Below are 20,221 nucleotides of genomic sequence, written 5' to 3'. Positions count from 1 at the left end.
CGAAGGGGGTCCAAGGGTCAGCGGCTGCGAGGGAGAGAGTGAGGGAAAGAGAGAAAAAAACTAGAAAAAGAGAAAAGTGAAAAAAAAAGGGTTGAAGCTCATATTAGTATAAAACTTTTAGTGATGAACTCGGATTCATTGCTATTGGCTACCTTTAGCGACAAACTCGGATTCGTTGCTGATAATGTACTAATATTTATGATTTTATTTTTAGCGACAACTTATTTTCGTCACTATTTGTCACATTCAACGATGAAAGTTTTTGTTGCAAAAAACTTAAACTTTTAGCGACGAAATAATTCGTCGCTATAGATGAATTTAGTTTGGCGCCAACATTTTTCGCTTGGCGCCTTAGTTCAACACAACATATAGCGATGAAATCTAATTTTCATCGCTAAATATTAATAATTTTTTTATAAATAGCGACAAAATTTATTTCGTCGCTATATAGTACTTTTTTGTGAGGAAAAAATTTTCCTCACTAAAATTCATCACTTAAAATATACTTTTTTGTAGTGACATGATTTTCATGTAATTTGACTAATTAATCAACTTGGATAATTGAATTAATCAACTAGGGTCAATATATAACCCAACGTAAATTATTGATCTTGCTTTATATTGTTATTAAAATTTATTTTGATGATATTCTTTAAATGAAAACATAGAGTATCTTTGATATACTTCTTTTGTATAATGTATATAAAATTTGTACAAAAAAATGCTTTATAATATGCATTTCATGCTTGTAAAGTTGTGATTTACAACTATGATTTTTTGTTGGCTTTAATTCCGTGTCAAATTCGATTGTAATTTTGTTCAATCATTTCTCAATAGTTTTGTAGGATTTAATGTAAGGGTTATGTGTGAGAGTTTGGTGAAGAATCTGTGAAGAAGTGGTTTTTGCGACACTCGTGATTGATGACCCACAAAACAAGTCACGTGAGAAGCACTTGATGTGAGCATTTACAACTGTTAAAGAGCACCTTTGGAATTTATGAGCATTTATAATAAAGATTTAATGTAGGCTGGAAGTATGCTAAGATAGTAGTTGTGTAAAGAAGAAAAGAGAAGGAAATTGCAAGGGACAATTGAAGTGTCTGAAATTATGAATAGCCTGTTGAATTAATGGGGAAGTGGAAGAGAGAGAGAGAGAGAGAGAGAGAAGTTTTAAACAAGGAGGCGGAAGTTGAAAATAATTCAAGAGAAATGATATGTTTTAATATTTTCATAAAATTTTTATAACAAATTTTAAGCGGTAAGGTTGTTATTAATTATTATTGTTAGAACAAAAAAGTAATTTTTGTGTTAAATTCAAATTTGAACCAATAACAACTAACTATCTAAGATTTGTTAAAAAAATATTGTGGATATAACATTTCTCAAAATACAATAACTAAATAGGCTGAGTTATCAAAGAAGGACGCCTCTTCGTAAAACCTTTTCCTCTCCCACATAAAATTTTTACTTATATATATACTTTAAAGTATATAAAATATACTTTATGTTTTCATTTAAAAAACAACATCAAAACCTTTCAAAAAAAAATCAAAATAAATTTTAATAACAATATAAAGCAAGATCAATATTTTGGACGAGTTCCTCGCTTAAGAGAAATCAAATGAAAATCGTATAAAATATGCATGTATGTTATATATAAAAAATTTGATTAACATTTTTTTTCAAGTTGTTAAGAAACTTAATTATAAATGATTATTCGACACAGTCATAGCAATTTTTTTTTGGTGAAACATTTTAGAATAAATTGAGCTGGATTTCTATCAACAAAATATTTTGGGAGCCCTCTCTCGAAGGTGGGGGAAAGAATACAAATTGCCTCTAAATTTTTTTTCTTGAAAAAAAAATCAATTATTATGCTACAATTTTCGGAATTTTTTACAATTCTAGAAAGCTTTATTTATTGGGTTATGCTAACGAATACTTCAGGGTATTGTTTAATGAAGGGGAATAAAAATGATCTTGACAGATCTACCTGGTAGATATAACGACATAAGGATGACGGTATTTAACATGGCCAAGGAGGATGGATCCACAGTGGACGGACGGGTACAATGCAGGGCTCAACCTTCCAAGATTATTTCCAAGAAATCTTAAATAAGGGTTCACACTATATAATTAGGGCTGATGTGACCTTAGTTAATCTCCACATAAAACATGCATAAGAGGAATTCTTGCATCGCACGTTTAGCCTTGATAAAAGGTATTCGAAAAGAAAGAGTTCTAATCCTAGAAGGAATGGACTTTATAATCAAGGCGAGGATGCTAACCCTACATCATTATAAATACACCGAAACCCTCACAAATCAAGGTACGCATAATTAACTCGACTCTGGCACTCTAGAATTAAGAAAAAGACTTTAATTTGACCTTCGGAGAATTTTTGGCCGACACCACACCGGTGCTCTCTGTTAAGTCCTTTATTTTCTTTTTGCAGGTGTTACATCGGTTTGAGAATGCTTACAGTTTATTAGTGATTTTTTCGACATCATCATTTAATAATCCATTTTAAAAAAGTTTTAATACCATTTTATAAGAAATGAAAATTATTAAAATATTAATTATTTTATTTTATTTTTTCATATTTTTTTAAATAAATTATCAACCAAGACATTCATTCAGATTTTTCTTATTTATATAATGGGATGCCATTGGGACATGTGAAACATCTCGATTGTTGAACTCTGGAGCATCCAAGAACTTGGCCAAGCCAGAATTCTTGTCGTGGTTCATATTCTTAAATCCGCACACCTATCAATGTTAATGTTATAAACTTTGTGCCGTTACATTGCTGTAAGACATGTAGGAAAATGAGATTCAAATCAGATGCAATACTTAGGATATTGCATTTGGTGCAATTGTAATCGGAGGTTGAAATTGAAGGTTGAAAAAATAACTTTTAATCTTAATTATTAAATAAAATATATTAAAAAAGAGCTAAAGAGTTAAAGTTAAGAAGTAAAAATAAAATAAAATAAAATAAAATTGTGAGAGAAAATGGGTGAATTACACCGAAGGTTCATAACTGCTCGGGTCTTGGGTCCCAATATTCAATAGGCATAAAAAGAAGAAATAGTGGGTCCCAATATTTAAGCATAAAAAGAAGAGATTCATAACTCCTCCGGCACTTAGGTCCCAATATTCAATAATGCTAGCCATAAAAAGAAGATATAGCAAATTTGGGTCCCAATATTCAATAATTCTAAGCATAAAAAGAAGAGATAACAGACTTAATTGGGACCCTCGTTTGGAGAAATGATACGGTTTTTATGGGAACAAGGGGTGTGATCTGTAATATTATTAAAAGATCTTTATATGTTTAAAATTGTTAAATTAAAAGAAATTTAAATAAAAATTAATTATTAATTAAATAATTTTAAACAAATAAATATTTTTTTAGTAAAATAATAGATAAATGATGTAGTACAATATAAGACGGCATAATTTCTTCCAAATCCTCTGGAGATGTTATTAAAGAATATGCTTTTTTTTTTTTTTAATCAAAGAATATGCTTTTGAAAGAATTAAATGTTTCTCTTCTCTTACTACTATCTTTCATGCTTGATTGCTTCACTGCTCTTTATCTACTTACCAACACTATAACAGCAACTTTTATCAATGTTGCTGGCAAAAAAATCCAGCTTTGAATTCTTCTTATAACGTGAATATATCTCATATGAAACCAAAGGGCTTGTCTCTATGAAGTGGTCGTACAAACTTTTCCAAATAGTCTCTGCACCCCTCAGCTTTTTATATTTTTTATAAAGTGTTTGTCTATTTTCATTTTGATCGGCCCCTCTCAGCTGAACTAGAGATTCAGATATTAGTTTTTTACTTATTATAAAAGGGTTGTGTTAACGGGCATCTTAACAATAAATTTTGGGTAATTATTTGTGTAATTTTTTTAACTTTTGACACTTTTTCAGTTTTTGACAAATTTTTTATTTTTTTATTTTCTTTGATAATTTTTTTAACAGCTTTTTTTCCTCTCTTTAAATGAAACACAAAAAAAGAAATGTTAACAAACACCCGCACGATGCTTGTTAACATTTCCCATTATAAAAACATGTTGTTGTAATGGCCAATGAACTGATTAAAAAATAAGACAGTGAGCATGGGATGAGAAATACAGTAAAAGTATAATGACAAAAAAAATTTCAGTACTTTTTTCACTTCTGATGTAGTTAAGGCTGCGATTGATGCTTAATAAAATAGTGTTTGTGGAAGTGATGTTACTCCACAAATTTAATCTTTGACAAAAGTCCATTTTCCGAAATACAGTTTATCTTAGTGTTACTAGTAAGGTTGCATTCTCTCTCTCAACTTGGTTATTAGGCTTTCTCAAAAAAAAAAAAAAACTTGGTTATTAGGCTTTCTCAAAAAAAAAAACTTGGTTATTAGGCCAACGCACAGTCTAAGGCTTAAGTCTATCTATCTTTTACTAATCTTTATTTTGGCTAAGCATTCTTCTTGGTCTTTACTTATTCGTGAAAATAGATGAATATATAATATTGATGTAACAACTAACAAGCATGCATGTTTAGACTTTTAGACTTTTTGTTTCTTTTTTGAATAACCACACCTTTAACTGAAAAAGAAAGACAAGGGTCACAATATTGATTATCGCTACATATTAAGAACTTTCAGAGTATATATGATATAATCACCACGCACCTTTGGTGCGGTGGTCACTCCATAAGAATAAATGCTTGTGGGGTGTGGGGGCAAGGGTCGGGATTTAAGTCTCAAGAAGGGAGCTTCACATACATATACACTTAGATTACACTAGATTAGAAATTCTATCTTGTATAAAAATAATAATAATAATAAAAGAATACATATGATATAACACATCTGAAATGTTATTTTACACTAATTAAACAAGTTTTTTTTTTAGAGAAATATTTTTTGAGAGAAAATAAGTCATCTAATATAAACATTTTTTTTTCACATGATTTTTTGAGTTTACATCATATTATTTTACTAGTTAATTTTTTTTTTCTACTAAAATCTCTTTCAGTTAAATCAGAAAAGGAATCAGTCAACTACAATAACCGGAAGAATCACACTTGGATGTCACTATGAAGTCAAACTATGGAGTTGTATGAGCTCTAGGAATTTTGCATATAATATTAGGAGAACTTTGTCTTCTTAATTTTATGGGGTCCAAGATGGGACTTTCATGGTTGAAATTTCTTCTTGATAGCAGATAGATACAAATTGCATTGTACTTTTACTTTTATTTTTTTTTTATAATCAAGTGCATGATGGGAAGAAGATGCATGGCAAAACAGCTGATAGTAAAATTCTTCAATAAACTGCAAACGTCTGTTCAAGAGAGTTTTCAACTTGTATAGGAAAAGGAGGATCCACTTTAATTTTTTGTTTAAACAGATTGAAATGTAAACTTAATTCAATTTTTAGGTATTCTATGTGATGGGACTGACGAACTCAACTACCGACGAGACTAAGGCATCTGATGGGACTGACGAGACCGCTCTCTGAAACGAGCCTAAACAAGTATACACATCACTGACGAGGATAGCAGGATCATTCAATGCCACCAATAACACCTCGGACGGTTACAGAACCAGCTGGACGAACCGTTAAAGGCATATTAAAACCTCATTACTCAGCAAGAAGCGTTACTAAAAGAGGCATTAAAGCCACAATAACTGCCACAACGGCTAGAATCTAGAACAACATATATAAAGCTCACGCATTGCCAACAGAAGGTACGAACACAGTTACAAGATATCCATAATCATTCTTATAGTCTATTATTATAAACTCCCTTGTACTAACTTTGGCATTAGAGGCATTGTGGCAGGCACCACACCGATGACCATTCCGGAGAATTTCTTCTTCCATTGCGACACAAGCAGACCTCTAGTCCTGTCTGAATGACCTCACTACAACTGACGAACCCGTGATTCATCAGTCTGGTCCCGTCTGGACGACCTCACTACAATTGACGAGCTTGTGCTCCATCACTATGTTTTAATTGAAAAGATTAATTGTATAGTTTTTTTTCCCCTAGAGCAAAGGTTGCATTCGTTCCCAGCATAAAATTCTTTTCAATGGAAAAGTACTTCTCAGTGGAAAACATTTTTAGCTAAAAACATTTATAGGGAGAACAATTTGTTTTCTAGTCTTGGTTTGCATTTTTAAAAGAGTAAACATTAGGTCCGGAGGTGGCGTAAAAGCAGTGTTTTACGCCACCCACTAACATTAGGACACGTGGACAATTTAATTAAGAGCAACAAAATCCTCTCCAGGTCACCCAAACCCACGCTATTCACCTCAGAAAAAACAGATAAAACAGAGGAAAGCTCACCACGCTATTCACCCAAACCCACGCTTCCTTCCACCACGGCCGATCGCCGAGCCCGATCGCCGGAGCCGCCCTCGGACAAAAGCTCACGCCTTCACCTCTGCTTCCTTCACGCAAAAATTTCTGGTTTCCTCTCGCTTCCGGCGACTTCCATCTTCTACTTCCTCTTGCCCAAATCTCCACCACACCACACACCGAAGCATACCGCCACACAAGTCACCGGATTCTTTCCTAGAGCTTGTGAACATGCCGGAGCCACACAAAGGTTTGTTTTTCTGTTTTCCCTTTTCCCCAATTTGGAATTCGAATTTTTGATGGGTTTTTCTGTTTTCTCTGTTTATGGGTTTTTTCTGGAGCCTCATGAAATATTTGTGGGTTTTTTTTCTTGTATTTTGGTATCTTTATGGGTTTTGATTAGATTCCTAAGTGTTAGGGTTCAACCCGTATATTGATGGGTTTTGATTAGATTTTTTTTGCTTAGCTTTTGTTATTTTTGTTTGTTATTCCTAAGTGTATGGGTTACTTTTGTTTGCCTTTGAAATTGTAAAAATTAGTGATTTTTTTACAAAGCCCAATGATAAAACATCACTGAATTTGGATGTGTTTATAAATTTTTGCCTAATTCTAATATAATAATACTGTTGCCTAATTTGGATGTGTTTTATTTTTGCCTAATTCTAATATAAATCCTGAACATCCAACTAAAGTGCCTCAGTTTCAAGAATTATGCAAAAGAGAGCTGGACTCAATTGGAGGGTCATATAATTGACATAAATGAATATACACAGGTGTTCAAACATGCCCTAACATAATTGACATTTTAGCATAATATTACAAAGATGCTCATCTTATCATTTAATTTCCATATTCTTTAACATTTAGATTTACACTAACACGATTTTCCCAAAACAATTCAAAATAGAACCCAACAAAATCCTGTTAGAGTAATTTGCACAAGTTACTTAACCTTCTCCCCTTCAATCTCATTGCTAGCCTCAATTTTAATTAGAACCTCCTGCCTTTCACCACATTCATCTTCTATCATGCTTGGCAAATTTGCCTGTTTCTCATTTGCACTATGATTCTCATAGTTCACCTCAGGGGCAGATTGATTTTCACCTCTAACTGGTGATTCTCATAGAACTTCAATCTTGTCATTACTTAAATCAAAAACTAGTGTTTAAAGGAAGGTGAACTGTTCAATACTTTCTTTTTTGACCTTCCAAAGAACAGAATGAATTTCTTTTTTTTCTTCCCATCTTTTCTTTCAATCGATTGGTAACTGAACTATATGATTGCACCCATAGCAAATACCTGAAATACTTGGCTCTTTTTCCCTCATTGGGTCTCTTATTCAATATGCTTTATAATAATACAAAGACTGCTTTGGATAACCTGCCGTCCTTTATCCATGGAGGTCCACCTACCCCAAAACTGAACCAGTGTATAGTGTAGGTGACAAGTAATCAAAAGTTAGTAAACTGTTTTTTCTTCGTTGGTTGAAGACGGTTTCAAGTTCTCTGTGGTGATAATGCTAGTAATCCCTGCTTATGAAATCATTTAGGTACTTAACTCTTTACCCACTTCCAAAACTGGATATAGTTGCTGTCCCTGAACTTTCTGGTGAGGCTATGGAGGGTTATGGTACGATCACAGTTGTGAAAATGAGCTACTTTATGATGGTTTGCTTTCTCCAGTTAATAAGAAGCAGATTGTAAGTTACACATCTAATTACCCTGTTAGCTGCTGCTTCTTTTTTTGCTCCCAAAACTTTAGGAATATTATCTTTATGGGTTTTGATTAGATTCCTAAGTGTTAGGGTTCAACCCGTATATTGATGGGTTTTGATTAGATTTTTTTTGCTTAGCTTTTGTTATTTTTGTTTGTTATTCCTAAGTGTATGGGTTACTTTTGTTTGCCTTTGAAATTGTAAAAATTAGTGATTTTTTTACAAAGCCCAATGATAAAACATCACTGAATTTGGATGTGTTTATAAATTTTTGCCTAATTCTAATATAATAATACTGTTGCCTAATTTGACAAGTGGCATGTATTCTATTGTCCCTATTAGAGTTTATTTATGATTTTTTTTCCAGTTCTATTTGTTATTCTGCTTGACTTATTCCTAAAAGTTCTCATTTCAATTTCTTAGGATGTGGAAGACCAAAAGCAGCTGGCAAATGTTTGGCAAAGGACTAGAGATCTTGGTGTCTACAGCTATTAAATAGTTCTCTCTTTTGAAATTTATAATCATTTTGGCTAAGATTACTGCCTGGTTTGGAACAAGGTCTCAGATTGGTTTCTAAAACAGTCGTGGCCTCGTCTTAAGCTTTGAGACAATTTCACATCTGATTATGTAGTAATAGTAATAAAAAGCTGCTCTAATCTTTTGTCATGTGTGTGATTAATGTATGTATGTTGGAGGTAATTTTGTTACCTTGGCTGGGCTGTTAAAAAGTTATAGAGAACTGTTGGAATAATTTTCAAATTGGGATTTGGAAATGAATGGATTACTTTGAGAAATATTTTATGTATAAAGTTTATTTTAGTTTTTAAAATAGAGTTACAAATGCAAGATTTTAGATTTCAATTTTTCAAGTTCTAATACGGGAAAAAGGGAAGCTGATTTTTGTTTGCTCAAATAGAGTGATGACCGACGTCCTGTGCAAGTAGAGCTAATGCTATTTTGTGGGCGGGCTGTACATTTATCTTTACTGCAAGGCTTATAAACTTAAAGAGTAAAAATAACATCTTAGGCTCTATAGACAGTCATGAATTTTCAAATAATTCAAGTCAACTAATGCTCCTCTACCATACAAACTAAAATACATCTAAAATAAAACCTGTCACAATTTTTTCTATAAAAGTTTCTAATTGAGAATACATTTAGCTGAAATAAAACCTGTTACAATTTTTTCTATAAGAGTTTCTAATTAAGAATACATTCAACTGAATAAAACTTGTCACAATTTTTTCTATAACAGTTTCTAATCGAGAATACATTCACCTGGATAAAACCTGTCACAATTTTTTCTATAACAGTTTCTAATGGAAAATACATTCACCTGAAATAAAACTTGTCACAATTTTTTCTATAAGAGTTTCTAATTGAGAATACATTCACTTGAAATAAAAACCTGTCACAATTCAATTCATAAAAGATCATATGATTGACCATACATCTTGAAATAAAATTTGTCACAATTCTTTTGAGAAATTTCTAATTGAGAATACATTCATCTAGAATAAAACCTGTCATAGTTCAATATACAAAAAAGAGGACCGTACGTTGGAAATACAAAAAAGAAGATAGTTCTATGTCTATCCACCACAATTTAAATATTATATAACCAAAAAATATTTGCTTTACAATCCACTCTCTTGGACACAAAACTTGTTTGTACGTCAACTTTCTTGGAATTGTTGTAATGGATCCTGCATAAAAGAATGTACAACAAAATACAAAAAAAAAAATTAGAATGAACACAGTTAAAAAAAATTCAATTTATTTTAATTAAACGCTAAGTGATCATACCATAAATGATGACGGATTGGGATATATATGCATAGTAGATGATGATGTAGAAGGATATGTCACAGTTGGCAAAAAGTCCTAAAGATGATTGATAAATAAATAAAATGAATAAATAACAAAAACGTCTATTACAGAACAATTTATACTAAGTAAAAAAATCAAATACATCATATACCTGTACAAAACTTGTGGAGCACAATGTATTTGCTATGACTAACGGGTTCAACCTTGCCATCGAAGACTCCTAATTTAAAAAAGTAAAGGTTTATTTTTGAAAATATCAGCAAATGTATGTATTATCTTGAAACTGAATATATTGTAATTACATAACCTCAGTTTGACTTTGTTGTTGATGCACTGACTCCGAATGTGGTGTCAAGCTTGTATTTGCAACATCCCTACAAGAAGTAAGTTTATAAACCACAAAATTTAAATACTAAATTAATAATACAACTCAATAAAGTCATGTAATTACCTGGAATGTTTATGTGTTGGACAATTGGATCTCACATGACCCGTTTCTTTGCAAATGCTACATTTTCTCTTCTTCATCAATTGTTTTTCTTTTGGATGCTTTTGTCTCAAAGCTTTAGGCCTTCCCTTTGATGGAACATGTGGAGGGTCTCGCAAAGTCATTGGAAGATTTGATAATACTTGACTATTTAATATAGTATTATCAGGACTTCCTAAATCATCAACATCCTGAACATCTTGCATGGCTAGAAGCTCCTCATGAACTTTTCGTAAAGTTTGTCCAAGATGCTTGTATTGCTTCTCTGATTGTGACCCTACCTCTGCAACTTCCAAAAATTGAAGCATCAAACTATTTCTCATCATGGTAGAAGAAACTTGAGGCTCCACCTGTACTACATCACTAGATATGTCATGCAATCTTTTTATTTTTTTTATTTTTAATGCCTGAATATGGTGTATGCAGAAATAAAGAAAGAAATACTTAACCTATGATTATATTGAATTCTTATTCTTTGGTGCCATAAATATAATACATTCCCTGAGTGGGATTAAACTTGTCATCTCATATTTAAAATGTCAATTTTTGTGAATTGAGACTTATGATGGTTTGCCTTTTCTTTTTGGGATTTTTTAGATATGTGAATATTTTTTGCCTTCATCTTTAAATGATTTACATGCTACTAGAGTATCTCAAAGGAAAAAAAAAAACTACTATAGTAACACATTTTCTAACCTTTACTTAATAACCAAAAAATAAAATTATATAAAAGAAAAATAAAATCTCTGGTGCCATACATTTATGCACAGCAGTGAAGTCCACTGCATGGATGGTTCAAATATGCGCAATTGATTCTCACCTTAAAGATTCTATGTTTATAAAGAACCCCTTTAGTAGATAGATTAGGATTACAATGAAGTTAACCTGTTATTTGGCATTTACTGTTAGTGTAAGTAGATAGATAGATTAGGGCATGTTTGAACACCTGTGTATATTCATTTATGTCAATTATATGACCCTCCAATTGAGTCCAGCTCTCTTTTGCATAATTCTTGAAACTGAGGCACTTTAGTTGGATGTTCAGGATTTATATTAGAATTAGGCAAAAATAAAACACATCCAAATTAGGCAACAGTATTATTATATTAGAATTAGGCAAAAATTTATAAACACATCCAAATTCAGTGATGTTTTATCATTGGGCTTTGTAAAAAAATCACTAATTTTTACAATTTCAAAGGCAAACAAAAGTAACCCATACACTTAGGAATAACAAACAAAAATAACAAAAGCTAAGCAAAAAAAATCTAATCAAAACCCATCAATATACGGGTTGAACCCTAATACTTAGGAATCTAATCAAAACCCATAAAGATACCAAAATACAAGAAAAAAAACCCACAAATATTTCATGAGGCTCCAGAAAAAACCCATAAACAGAGAAAACAGAAAAACCCATCAAAAATTCGAAATCCAAATTGGGGAAAAGGGAAAACAGAAAAACAAACCTTTGTGTGGCTCCGGCATGTTCACAAGCTCTAGGAAAGAATCCGGTGACTTGTGTGGCGGTATGCTTCGGTGTGTGGTGTGGTGGAGATTTGGGCAAGAGGAAGTAGAAGATGGAAGTCGCCGGAAGCAGAGGAAACCAGAAATTTTTGCGTGAAGGAAGCAGAGGTGAAGGCGTGAGCTTTTGTCTGAGGGCGGCTCCGGCGATCAGGCTCCGGCGATCAGGCTGTGGTGGAAGGAAGCGTGGGTTTGGGTGAATAGCGTGGTGAGCTTTCCTCTGTTTTCTCTGTTTTTTCTGAGGTGAATAGCGTGGGTTTGGGTGACCTGGAGAGGATTTTGTTGCTCTTAATTAAATTGTCCACGTGTCCTAATGTTAGTGGGTGGCGTAAAACACTGCTTTTACGCCACCTCCGGACCTAATGTTTACTCTTTTTAAAAATCCTATTAAAAACAGTTTCAAACATTTGACTTGTATGGAAAAAGCTCCCAAAAATTTCTATTGGCAATCCCTACCTACCTAAATGCCACCATCAACCACAACATCCACCGCCATAGGCAATAAAGATTTCCAAATTCACAACCAGAATAGAGGGAAAAAATAAAGAATATACAATGAATTAAACCAAATTCAAGTATCAAACATACTGGAGAAAAACGAAAATCATAGTTGGTAGCCATAGTTGTGCCTCCCACTTCAATGACTCATCCCAAATCACCAGTCGGTGGCTTTAAGGAGAGTAGTGTTTGCTCATTCTTTGCGGCTTCCTAGTCAACCTAAAATATTTACGATTTGATCAGGATTTTACATCATGCAAAACACCCAAAAACACTAAATGTGTCTTCCAAAAATGTTTTCACCATGCCAAACCCAGTCTAAATTTATGTCTTATACATAGTTCATGGTTGTGCAATTTGATACACTAGCCTATAACCGGCACGATGCGCGGTGCATTTTTAAAATTTTTGTAAGAAATTATCTTATAACTCATTGGGTTCATCAATACTATTATTCTTGTTTCTCAAAAAAAAAAACCATTATTCTAAGTCACGATAGTCACGGCTAATTTCTAAAGTTTACTAGTAGAAGCATAAATAATAGACATACCAAATCCTATTATCATTAAAAACCAAATCTACGAAGTTTGCTAGTAAAAGAGTAAAAATATACAAAGTTTGTAGAGATTTATAAATCCCAAACGCATTCCATTCGGTCCTAATGTGGCTCCGCCACTGGAAACACTCTTCTTATCGTTGGCAAACCAAATCCTAACCAAACCACCAAAAGCATGTTGGTCACAGCCATAGCAATTTTTTTTTGGTGAAACAGTTTAGAATAAATTGAGCTGGATTTCTATCAACAAAATATTTTGGGAGCCCTCTCTCGAAGGTGGGAGAAAGAATACAAATTGCACCTAAATTTTTTTTCTTGAAAAAAAAAAACAATAACAGTATTACGCTACAATTTTAGGAATTTTTTACAATTCTAGAGAGCTTTATTTATGTAATGGGATGCCTTTGGGACATGTGAAACGGAAACCTCTCGATTGTTGAACTCTAGAGCATCCAAGAACTTGACTAAGCCAGAATTCTTGTCATGGTTCATATTTTTAAATTCGCACACCTACCAGTGTTGGATTGAGATCACGTGCAATTCTGAAATACCTTCGGTATTGCACCTGATGTAATTCACCCACTTTTTCTTATAATTTTTTTTTTTTTTACATTTTTTACATTTTAACTTTCCTTTAATATATTTTATTTAATGATTTTTCAACTTCAAATCTTAGTCATTGATTACAATTACATCAAGTGCAATACTTAGTATTGTACCTTATCTAAATCCGCCAGTTTTAATGTCAAGACTTTGTGCTGTTACATTGTTGTCAGACATGTAGGAAAATGAAGGTCCATAACTCCTAGCAAAATTTGCCAAATAGTATGTTTTTAAAAAAAAATTTAGGAAAGCAGCATACGAAAGAAGTTATTTAGTTTGTTAAACTGTTTTTGGAAATTGAGTTTGGTAAACTCGAGTTTGGGCTGGAAGTCGAGTTTGTCAAACTCGACTTCCAAGCAAGACCAAGCAGGATGCATTAATATTGCTTGGAAGATAAGTTTGTCAAACTCGACTTCCAGCCCAAACTCGAGTTTGTCAAACTCGACTTTTAGAAACAATCTAACTAACTAAAAAACTTCAAACATGTACTATTCACACAATTTTTTCCTAAAAAAATATTGTTGAGCAAATTTTGCCATAACTCCTCCAGCAAACTTGGGTCCCAATATTCAATAATTCTAGGCATAAAAAGAAGAGATATTGAAGAATATGCTTTTTAAAAAAAATAAAATAAAATAAAGAATATGCTTTTGAAAGAAACAAAATTTTCTCTTCTTTTACTACCATCTTTCATGCTTGATTGCTTCACTCCTTTTCGTCTACTTACCAATACTAACAGCAACTTTTATGTACAAAGATGTATCAACGTTGCTGGCAAAAAAGCTCTCAGCTGTGAATTCTTATTATAACGTGAATATATCTCATATGAATCCCAAGTGTTTGTCTATATGAAGTGCTCGTACAAACTTTTCCAAATGGTCCCTGCATCTCTCAGCTTTTATACTCTTTCTATCCCAATTTGTTTGTTCTGTTTGAAAAGTCATATTTTTTAAGGGAACGTCATTTATTGTCTTATCTGCCTTATAAAAATGTATAGGTTTACAAAATTATTTTTAAATAAATTTATCAGCTTTTTTTAAAAAAGAGTTATTTTTAATGAGGCAATTAAAAAAGTACCTCAATTAGATTGATTTTTTAAATATTTGTTAATTTTCTTTTCAAATATTTTTGAAAATATAGTAGGGGTATAATATGAACATTAGTAAATTAATAACTTTTATTTTTAGAAACGGGACAACATTTTAGAACATCCCAAAATGGAATAGAGAACAAACAAACTGGGATCAGGGGCAGAGCCAAGGGGGGGGGGGGCGAGAGGGGGCCGCTGCCCCCCTTGACCTGCCCCAGAATTTGTATATAATTTTTTTTTTTTGAGAAGCTTATATAATAGTATAATAATAGAGTTTGATGTTAGAAAGCCTAAATTGTCCCTACACATATAAGAAAGCATGTTACTATAAGAGAAAAAAAACAACCACCATACTAGTTTTCGTCTTTTCTTAGTGGGCCATTTAAATAGTTAAATTCACTTTTATAGAATTTATTTGCTTCTCACAAGGTCACAGTATATAATACAAACTACAAATTACAAACTGGTATTTTTTAGACGTAAAAAAGGTCAATGATGAAAAAATTAAAATCGCCTTCTTTTTGTGTATAGAGCATTAAAAAAAATCTATTTTGTGTTCTTTCCATTCAGGATTTAAATCACAATATATGATTTATTTTTTTTTTCTAATGACCCACATGTATGAAATGATGTGCTAAGTTGAGGAATGTTGTGAAATTGCTGTGAATTTTTATTGTATCCTTGACATGACTTATATTTTCTTTTAATTTTTTCACAGTTTCATACTCTTTCTATAAAACTTAATTTTAACTACTTAAACAAATAAAGAAACATATGCTTAATTCTACAATTTTTTTTTAAAAGAATGCAAGGCACTGAAACATTAATACAACTTTATAGGTATATTATTATATTTCTAACACTCCTACATTCATTTATTTTCTCAATTTATTTTAATTTCAACATTATGTATTTAGATTTTTTTTTTATTTACTATAATTTGATTATTTTTGTTTTCTTTATTTTAATGATATGAAATATATACACACACATGTAGTTAATTGAGCTTATGAAGAAACATGATCATAATAATGAGTATCGAAGTGTCATTTAATCTTGCCCCCCCTGAGTTGAAATCCTGGCTCCGCCACTGACTGGGATGGATGGAGTTTTTTTTTTATGAAGTGCCTGTCTATTTTCATTTTGATTGGCTCCTCTTAGATGAACTAGAGATTCAGATATTAGATATTTACTTATTATAAAAACATGTCGTTGTTGTTGTTGTAGTTGTAGTAATAGTCAATGAACTGATCTAAAAAATAAGACAGTGAGCATGGGATGACAAATACCGTAAAAGTATAATGACAAAAAAAATTTCAATACTTTTTTCACATCTGATGAAGTTTAAGGTTGTGATTGATGCTTAATAAAATAGTGTAAGTGGAAGTGATGTTACTCCATAATTTGTCATCTCACACTTAGAAAAAAAAAACATAAAGCGTCCCTGAAATCACTTTGAAAAATAATTCATGTCAGGTCCATAAGTGTAAGAAGAGATAAATCAAGGCCCAGAGGCAGAGTAGGTGGTCTATTTAAAATTAGGTTTGTGATGTAGTAATAGTTGGTAAGCAAGAGATCAATCATTTAAGGATGGGAAAATATGCGATCGTGAGGTTTAATTGAGCTGGAAAAGCAGCTAAGCAAAGGAGGATAAGACCTCGAACCAGCAATATTATGATCTTCTCCATTTGGATGAATTCATTTTACAATTTAGATTAGATATTACAAATCCAAAGCAAGACAATTATGTATTAAAAATCTAACTAAATGAAGAATTCTTTTTTAGCAAGTTTTTCTTTCATTAATTAAAGTTTAAATTGGTAGATGTGAGGCAACTGTAACTTCACATATAGTTGTTCGTTTTAATCATTCAAGACGATGTCTTATAGGATATAAAATTGAACCATTGGTTAATCAATCTCCACAATAATTATCTTATACATATGGCATATGTATCACTTCTCTCACAATATGTGAACACCACAATTCTGTGAGATTCACACATTGTGAGAGAGTACATGTATATGTCTAGTTATAATGCCCACATGTCAAAGAGAAGATGCAAATGTCGGAAAGATATCTTCTCCTGTTCCCGGCTCAAGTCCTAATGAATTGGAGGTTGCAAAATACTTCCGGCAGCAGAACTCCTTCTCTTTTAGTTTTCTTTTGTGTGTACATGAAAGGGCGTGAAATAAAATATGCATTTCAGGTTCCCTAGCTCTATTAAAAAAAATTCCGTGCAAACCACTACTGTCAGCCAATAAATTCATGACAATGAAGAGAGACATTCTTGAGATAAAATTAGCAGCAAGAACACAAGAAGTGGTAGTGTTTTCATACAACATTACAAACATCTCCATTCCTATGGAAGTAAACAAAAGTGAAATAAAATCTTATGCTCATCCCCCATATTGAAAAGAACAGAGTTTTACATAGAAAGTTTCATTCCTACAAACATTGAATTCACCAATTTATTCAGTTCACTTACCCACAATTAGTTTTGCCCTTGCATGGCCCTCATTTATTTGAAACTGCTCCCCAATGCCAAGATGTGCCATCAATAACCAGACAAAAGTGATAAGCTCACCTCCTTTACTAAGTTGAGCAGCATGCGTATTGGCCCGGCAATGACCTGCTGCATATGACAGCAATTCCACCCACACTTGACTCATTAGCTCCCATCTATTCGGCAACTTTTGCAGCTCTTTGGCCAGAATACATGCATCAAACAAGACAGATTTGCTTCTATCTCCCTTCACAGCAACAGGTGGAACATCTGTATTTATATCAAGGAGTCTTCTACAGGCCTCCATATGTTCCGGTGTTTTACGGGCCAGTTCCTGTGCTTTACGGGCCTCCATATGTTCCTGTGTTTGTTCCTGTGTTTTACTGGTCTCTTTAGGTCCCCCACCTTTTAGGTCCCTTCCGCTAAAGAACTTTTTGGCCTCCGCACAGCTATCTCGGAATCTAATTTGTCCAATACCTGCCACAGCAGACATCATGGTAGGCTGCATAACTAGAAGATATAACATGTAATCCGAGAGGGTCTTACTGATTTCACGACAAACTTCAGAATTTCGTGACTCACGACTACCATCAGGATTGTTGACCGGTTGACTGTTTTTATTACTACTTTTTGGAGTACGTTTGTCAACTTCTTCCATCGTATCGCAGAGTTCAGTAGCAATATGCCACAACATAAGGCTCTGATCATAATCAACATCCACAACATAAGACATTAAGTTAGTGCTATCACTGTTCCAATTACTATCCTGAAGAATCCAATCACCTCTAGCTGCACATATCCTCTTGGCAGTTTCAGGATCATCTGCAAGCTTGGATTTCTCTTTCAGCTGTTCAAAGATGAAATTCCATAGCTTTTTGGTACATGGCTTCTTTGACACATATCTCATCCTATCATAGAAATCCTTAAGGCCAAAAGTTTCAATGACACAAATCAAAACACACCACAAGTAATCAAAGACATTAAGGGACGTGGTTTTTGGACGTTCTTTCAGGCTATATTCTATGAAGTCTAATGTATAGAGATATTCAGACCACCTCCTGAATAGGATTCTTCTAACCCACTCCAAGCAATTTATTGACTCTGGAGTCTCTGGACTCTGTTGATGCGCTTGAGGAGGCCAGTTTATCCTCTTAAAAGATAGATAGTACCTGAGGGGAATGCATACGTAGTTGGCAATAGGGCGTATGAAGCTAATATCCATAGACTTCTTGACGCTAGCAACAGTCCAATCAGAGAAGATAAGCATAAAGAGAGCAATTGTATCCAAGCCTATAGCACCAAACAGCAGGGTATAGGTAATTCTAACATCGATCTTATGGAAACCTTTCTTATCAATTGAATAGAAGGTCAAAAGGGCTGCCACAACCACGCTCCAGGATATAAATCGGACTACAAATCCTAAAATTGAATGCACCACAACAACCTTAGTATAGAGAACTTCATAGATGAAGTTGAGTTCAACTGCTATTACTTTAAATGCCTCTTCTGACTTTATTTTCTGGAAAAATAGACGGCTGTCATGGCGCTCACGGAAGCTGAAGATGAGATCCACGATGAGACCCTTGAAGATGTTAAAGAAGCGATAAGCATGCCCCACAACCTCAACAGCATCCTCCAGTTTAGTTACATCTTCAGCAAAAAGTTCAGCCTTCGATTCTTTATTGGGTTCTCCAATCATTTCTATATGAGTTGGAAGTTTGGCTTCTTTCTTTGAAGCATATTCCTCCATGAGCTTTGCATAGTTAGGCCCCGGGTCAGGTGGTTTAAGCATCGACTCACGGAATTTATTCAGGTTTGCAAGATACAAAGCACGCGTTCTCTCACCATATTTAATGATTCCAGCAATAAACAGGAGGACAGTAGGAACCCATAGTTTGTTTACGGGAAGTGATTGCCCAAAGACAATAAAAGCAGCAGCAACCTGAGTTGCAAGCCCAACAAAGTGCCTCAGCCAGAGGGCATTATCCTCCAGAGCAAAAGCAGTTATGGTATCTGGACCTCCAAGGTGTAACAAAAGAAAGGGAGCCCAAAATGCCAGAATGTCATAACGATCTTCATGGCCTCCAGCTTTGCCTGAAGTGTCATCTTGCCTGTTGGAAATAAGTCCAACTGCAAAGTTAGCAGCCCAGTCAGCAAGCAAGTAAGCTGACCAGATCAACCAGATTACTATTACATTTCCTGTTCGCTTTCTTGACGGTGCACACAGAATTAGAATGGTCTGTAGTGAAAGGCTAAACAGAATAAAGGTTTGGACATTCCATGTATCATAAAACTTCTTGAACTTGCGAGGGATGATGTAAACCATACTCTTCCCTCTGGTTTCTTACTTTCTATATCTGGCGAAGAAAACTTCGATGATTAATTTCCAAGTAGCTACAAATATAAGCAGAAGTTAAATAGAATTTGATTATAAAACACAAAAACAAAAAGAAGAACAAGAATTTGCAAAAAAAATATCTATTTCCATCAATCAAGTGTGAATGGATGACCAGCATAATGGTAAATCAATTCATAGTCCTTCCGAATTTTGAAACTTTTTTTCTTTTTTGATTGAATGAAATTTTGAAACATTATTATCAATATATGGACTACATACCTTTTAAGGTTTTCACTTATGGAATCACCAGTATAAATTTCTCAAAAATATATTGAGGCTAAGAATAATGCTATGCATACAAAGACTATAATACTATTTGACAGCAATGAAGATCATGAAACTGTGTACACTAACCTCTTGTTGGTTGCTGAGAAAACTGATGCAAAGATTAGGGAAAAAAATTTTAAAATCTCATGCTTTGTCGTATAAGATTTGGAAGTTTAAGAAACTTCCCTCAACTTAACCACATTATAGAGGCTCAATTCATCAGCATAACAGTCATCTCAGGTTCCAAAGTTCAGCTCTCTTCTTTTCCTATCTTCACTATCATTCCACAAGCAAACGGAGAACTTTGTCAAAAGACAAAACCAGGCGACGACGACCAAGACCAAGACTTTATTGGTCTTTCACACTGTTACAAATAAACGC

The 20,221-nt window shown here is 33.4% G+C and overlaps 1 protein-coding gene and 1 long non-coding RNA gene across 3 annotated transcripts; one reads left to right on the top strand and one right to left on the bottom strand.

Annotated features, from left to right (window-relative positions):
• Positions 1 to 6,488: 6,488 nt before the first annotated feature.
• LOC142633300 (uncharacterized) lies at positions 6,489 to 8,875 on the top strand. Its single transcript, XR_012843865.1, has 2 exons — positions 6,489 to 6,617; positions 8,505 to 8,875. It is a non-coding gene; the product is annotated as an uncharacterized LOC142633300 (long non-coding RNA).
• Positions 8,876 to 16,938: 8,063 nt separating this feature from the next.
• LOC142637366 (uncharacterized) lies at positions 16,939 to 20,156 on the bottom strand. 2 transcript variants are annotated; one of them, XM_075811646.1, is made up of 2 exons: positions 19,928 to 20,156; positions 16,939 to 19,569 (listed from the first exon to the last, which is right to left on the bottom strand). In XM_075811646.1, exon 2 carries the CDS (start codon positions 19,499 to 19,501, stop codon positions 17,150 to 17,152), a length of 2,352 nt encoding a protein of 783 aa, XP_075667761.1. In that variant the 5' UTR covers positions 19,502 to 19,569; positions 19,928 to 20,156; the 3' UTR covers positions 16,939 to 17,149. The 2 variants fall into 2 exon arrangements, with proteins under 2 accessions (XP_075667761.1, XP_075667763.1); XM_075811648.1 differs by having other exon boundaries at positions 16,939 to 19,532; positions 19,928 to 20,149.
• Between the last annotated feature and the right edge of the window lie 65 nt (positions 20,157 to 20,221).

The sequence above is a fragment of the Castanea sativa genome, chromosome 5, assembly GCF_040712315.1.
Source record: "Castanea sativa cultivar Marrone di Chiusa Pesio chromosome 5, ASM4071231v1".
Taxonomy (NCBI): Eukaryota; Viridiplantae; Streptophyta; class Magnoliopsida; order Fagales; family Fagaceae; genus Castanea; species Castanea sativa.
The sequence above is the reverse complement of the archived record's forward strand: the minus strand, read 5'-3'. Positions and strand labels throughout refer to the sequence as shown.

What these genes read in the sequence shown, in the direction of transcription:
- LOC142637366 (XM_075811646.1), bottom strand. Translation starts at nt 19,501, where the DNA reads ATGGTTTACATCATCCCTCGCAAGTTCAAGAAGTTTTATGATACATGG.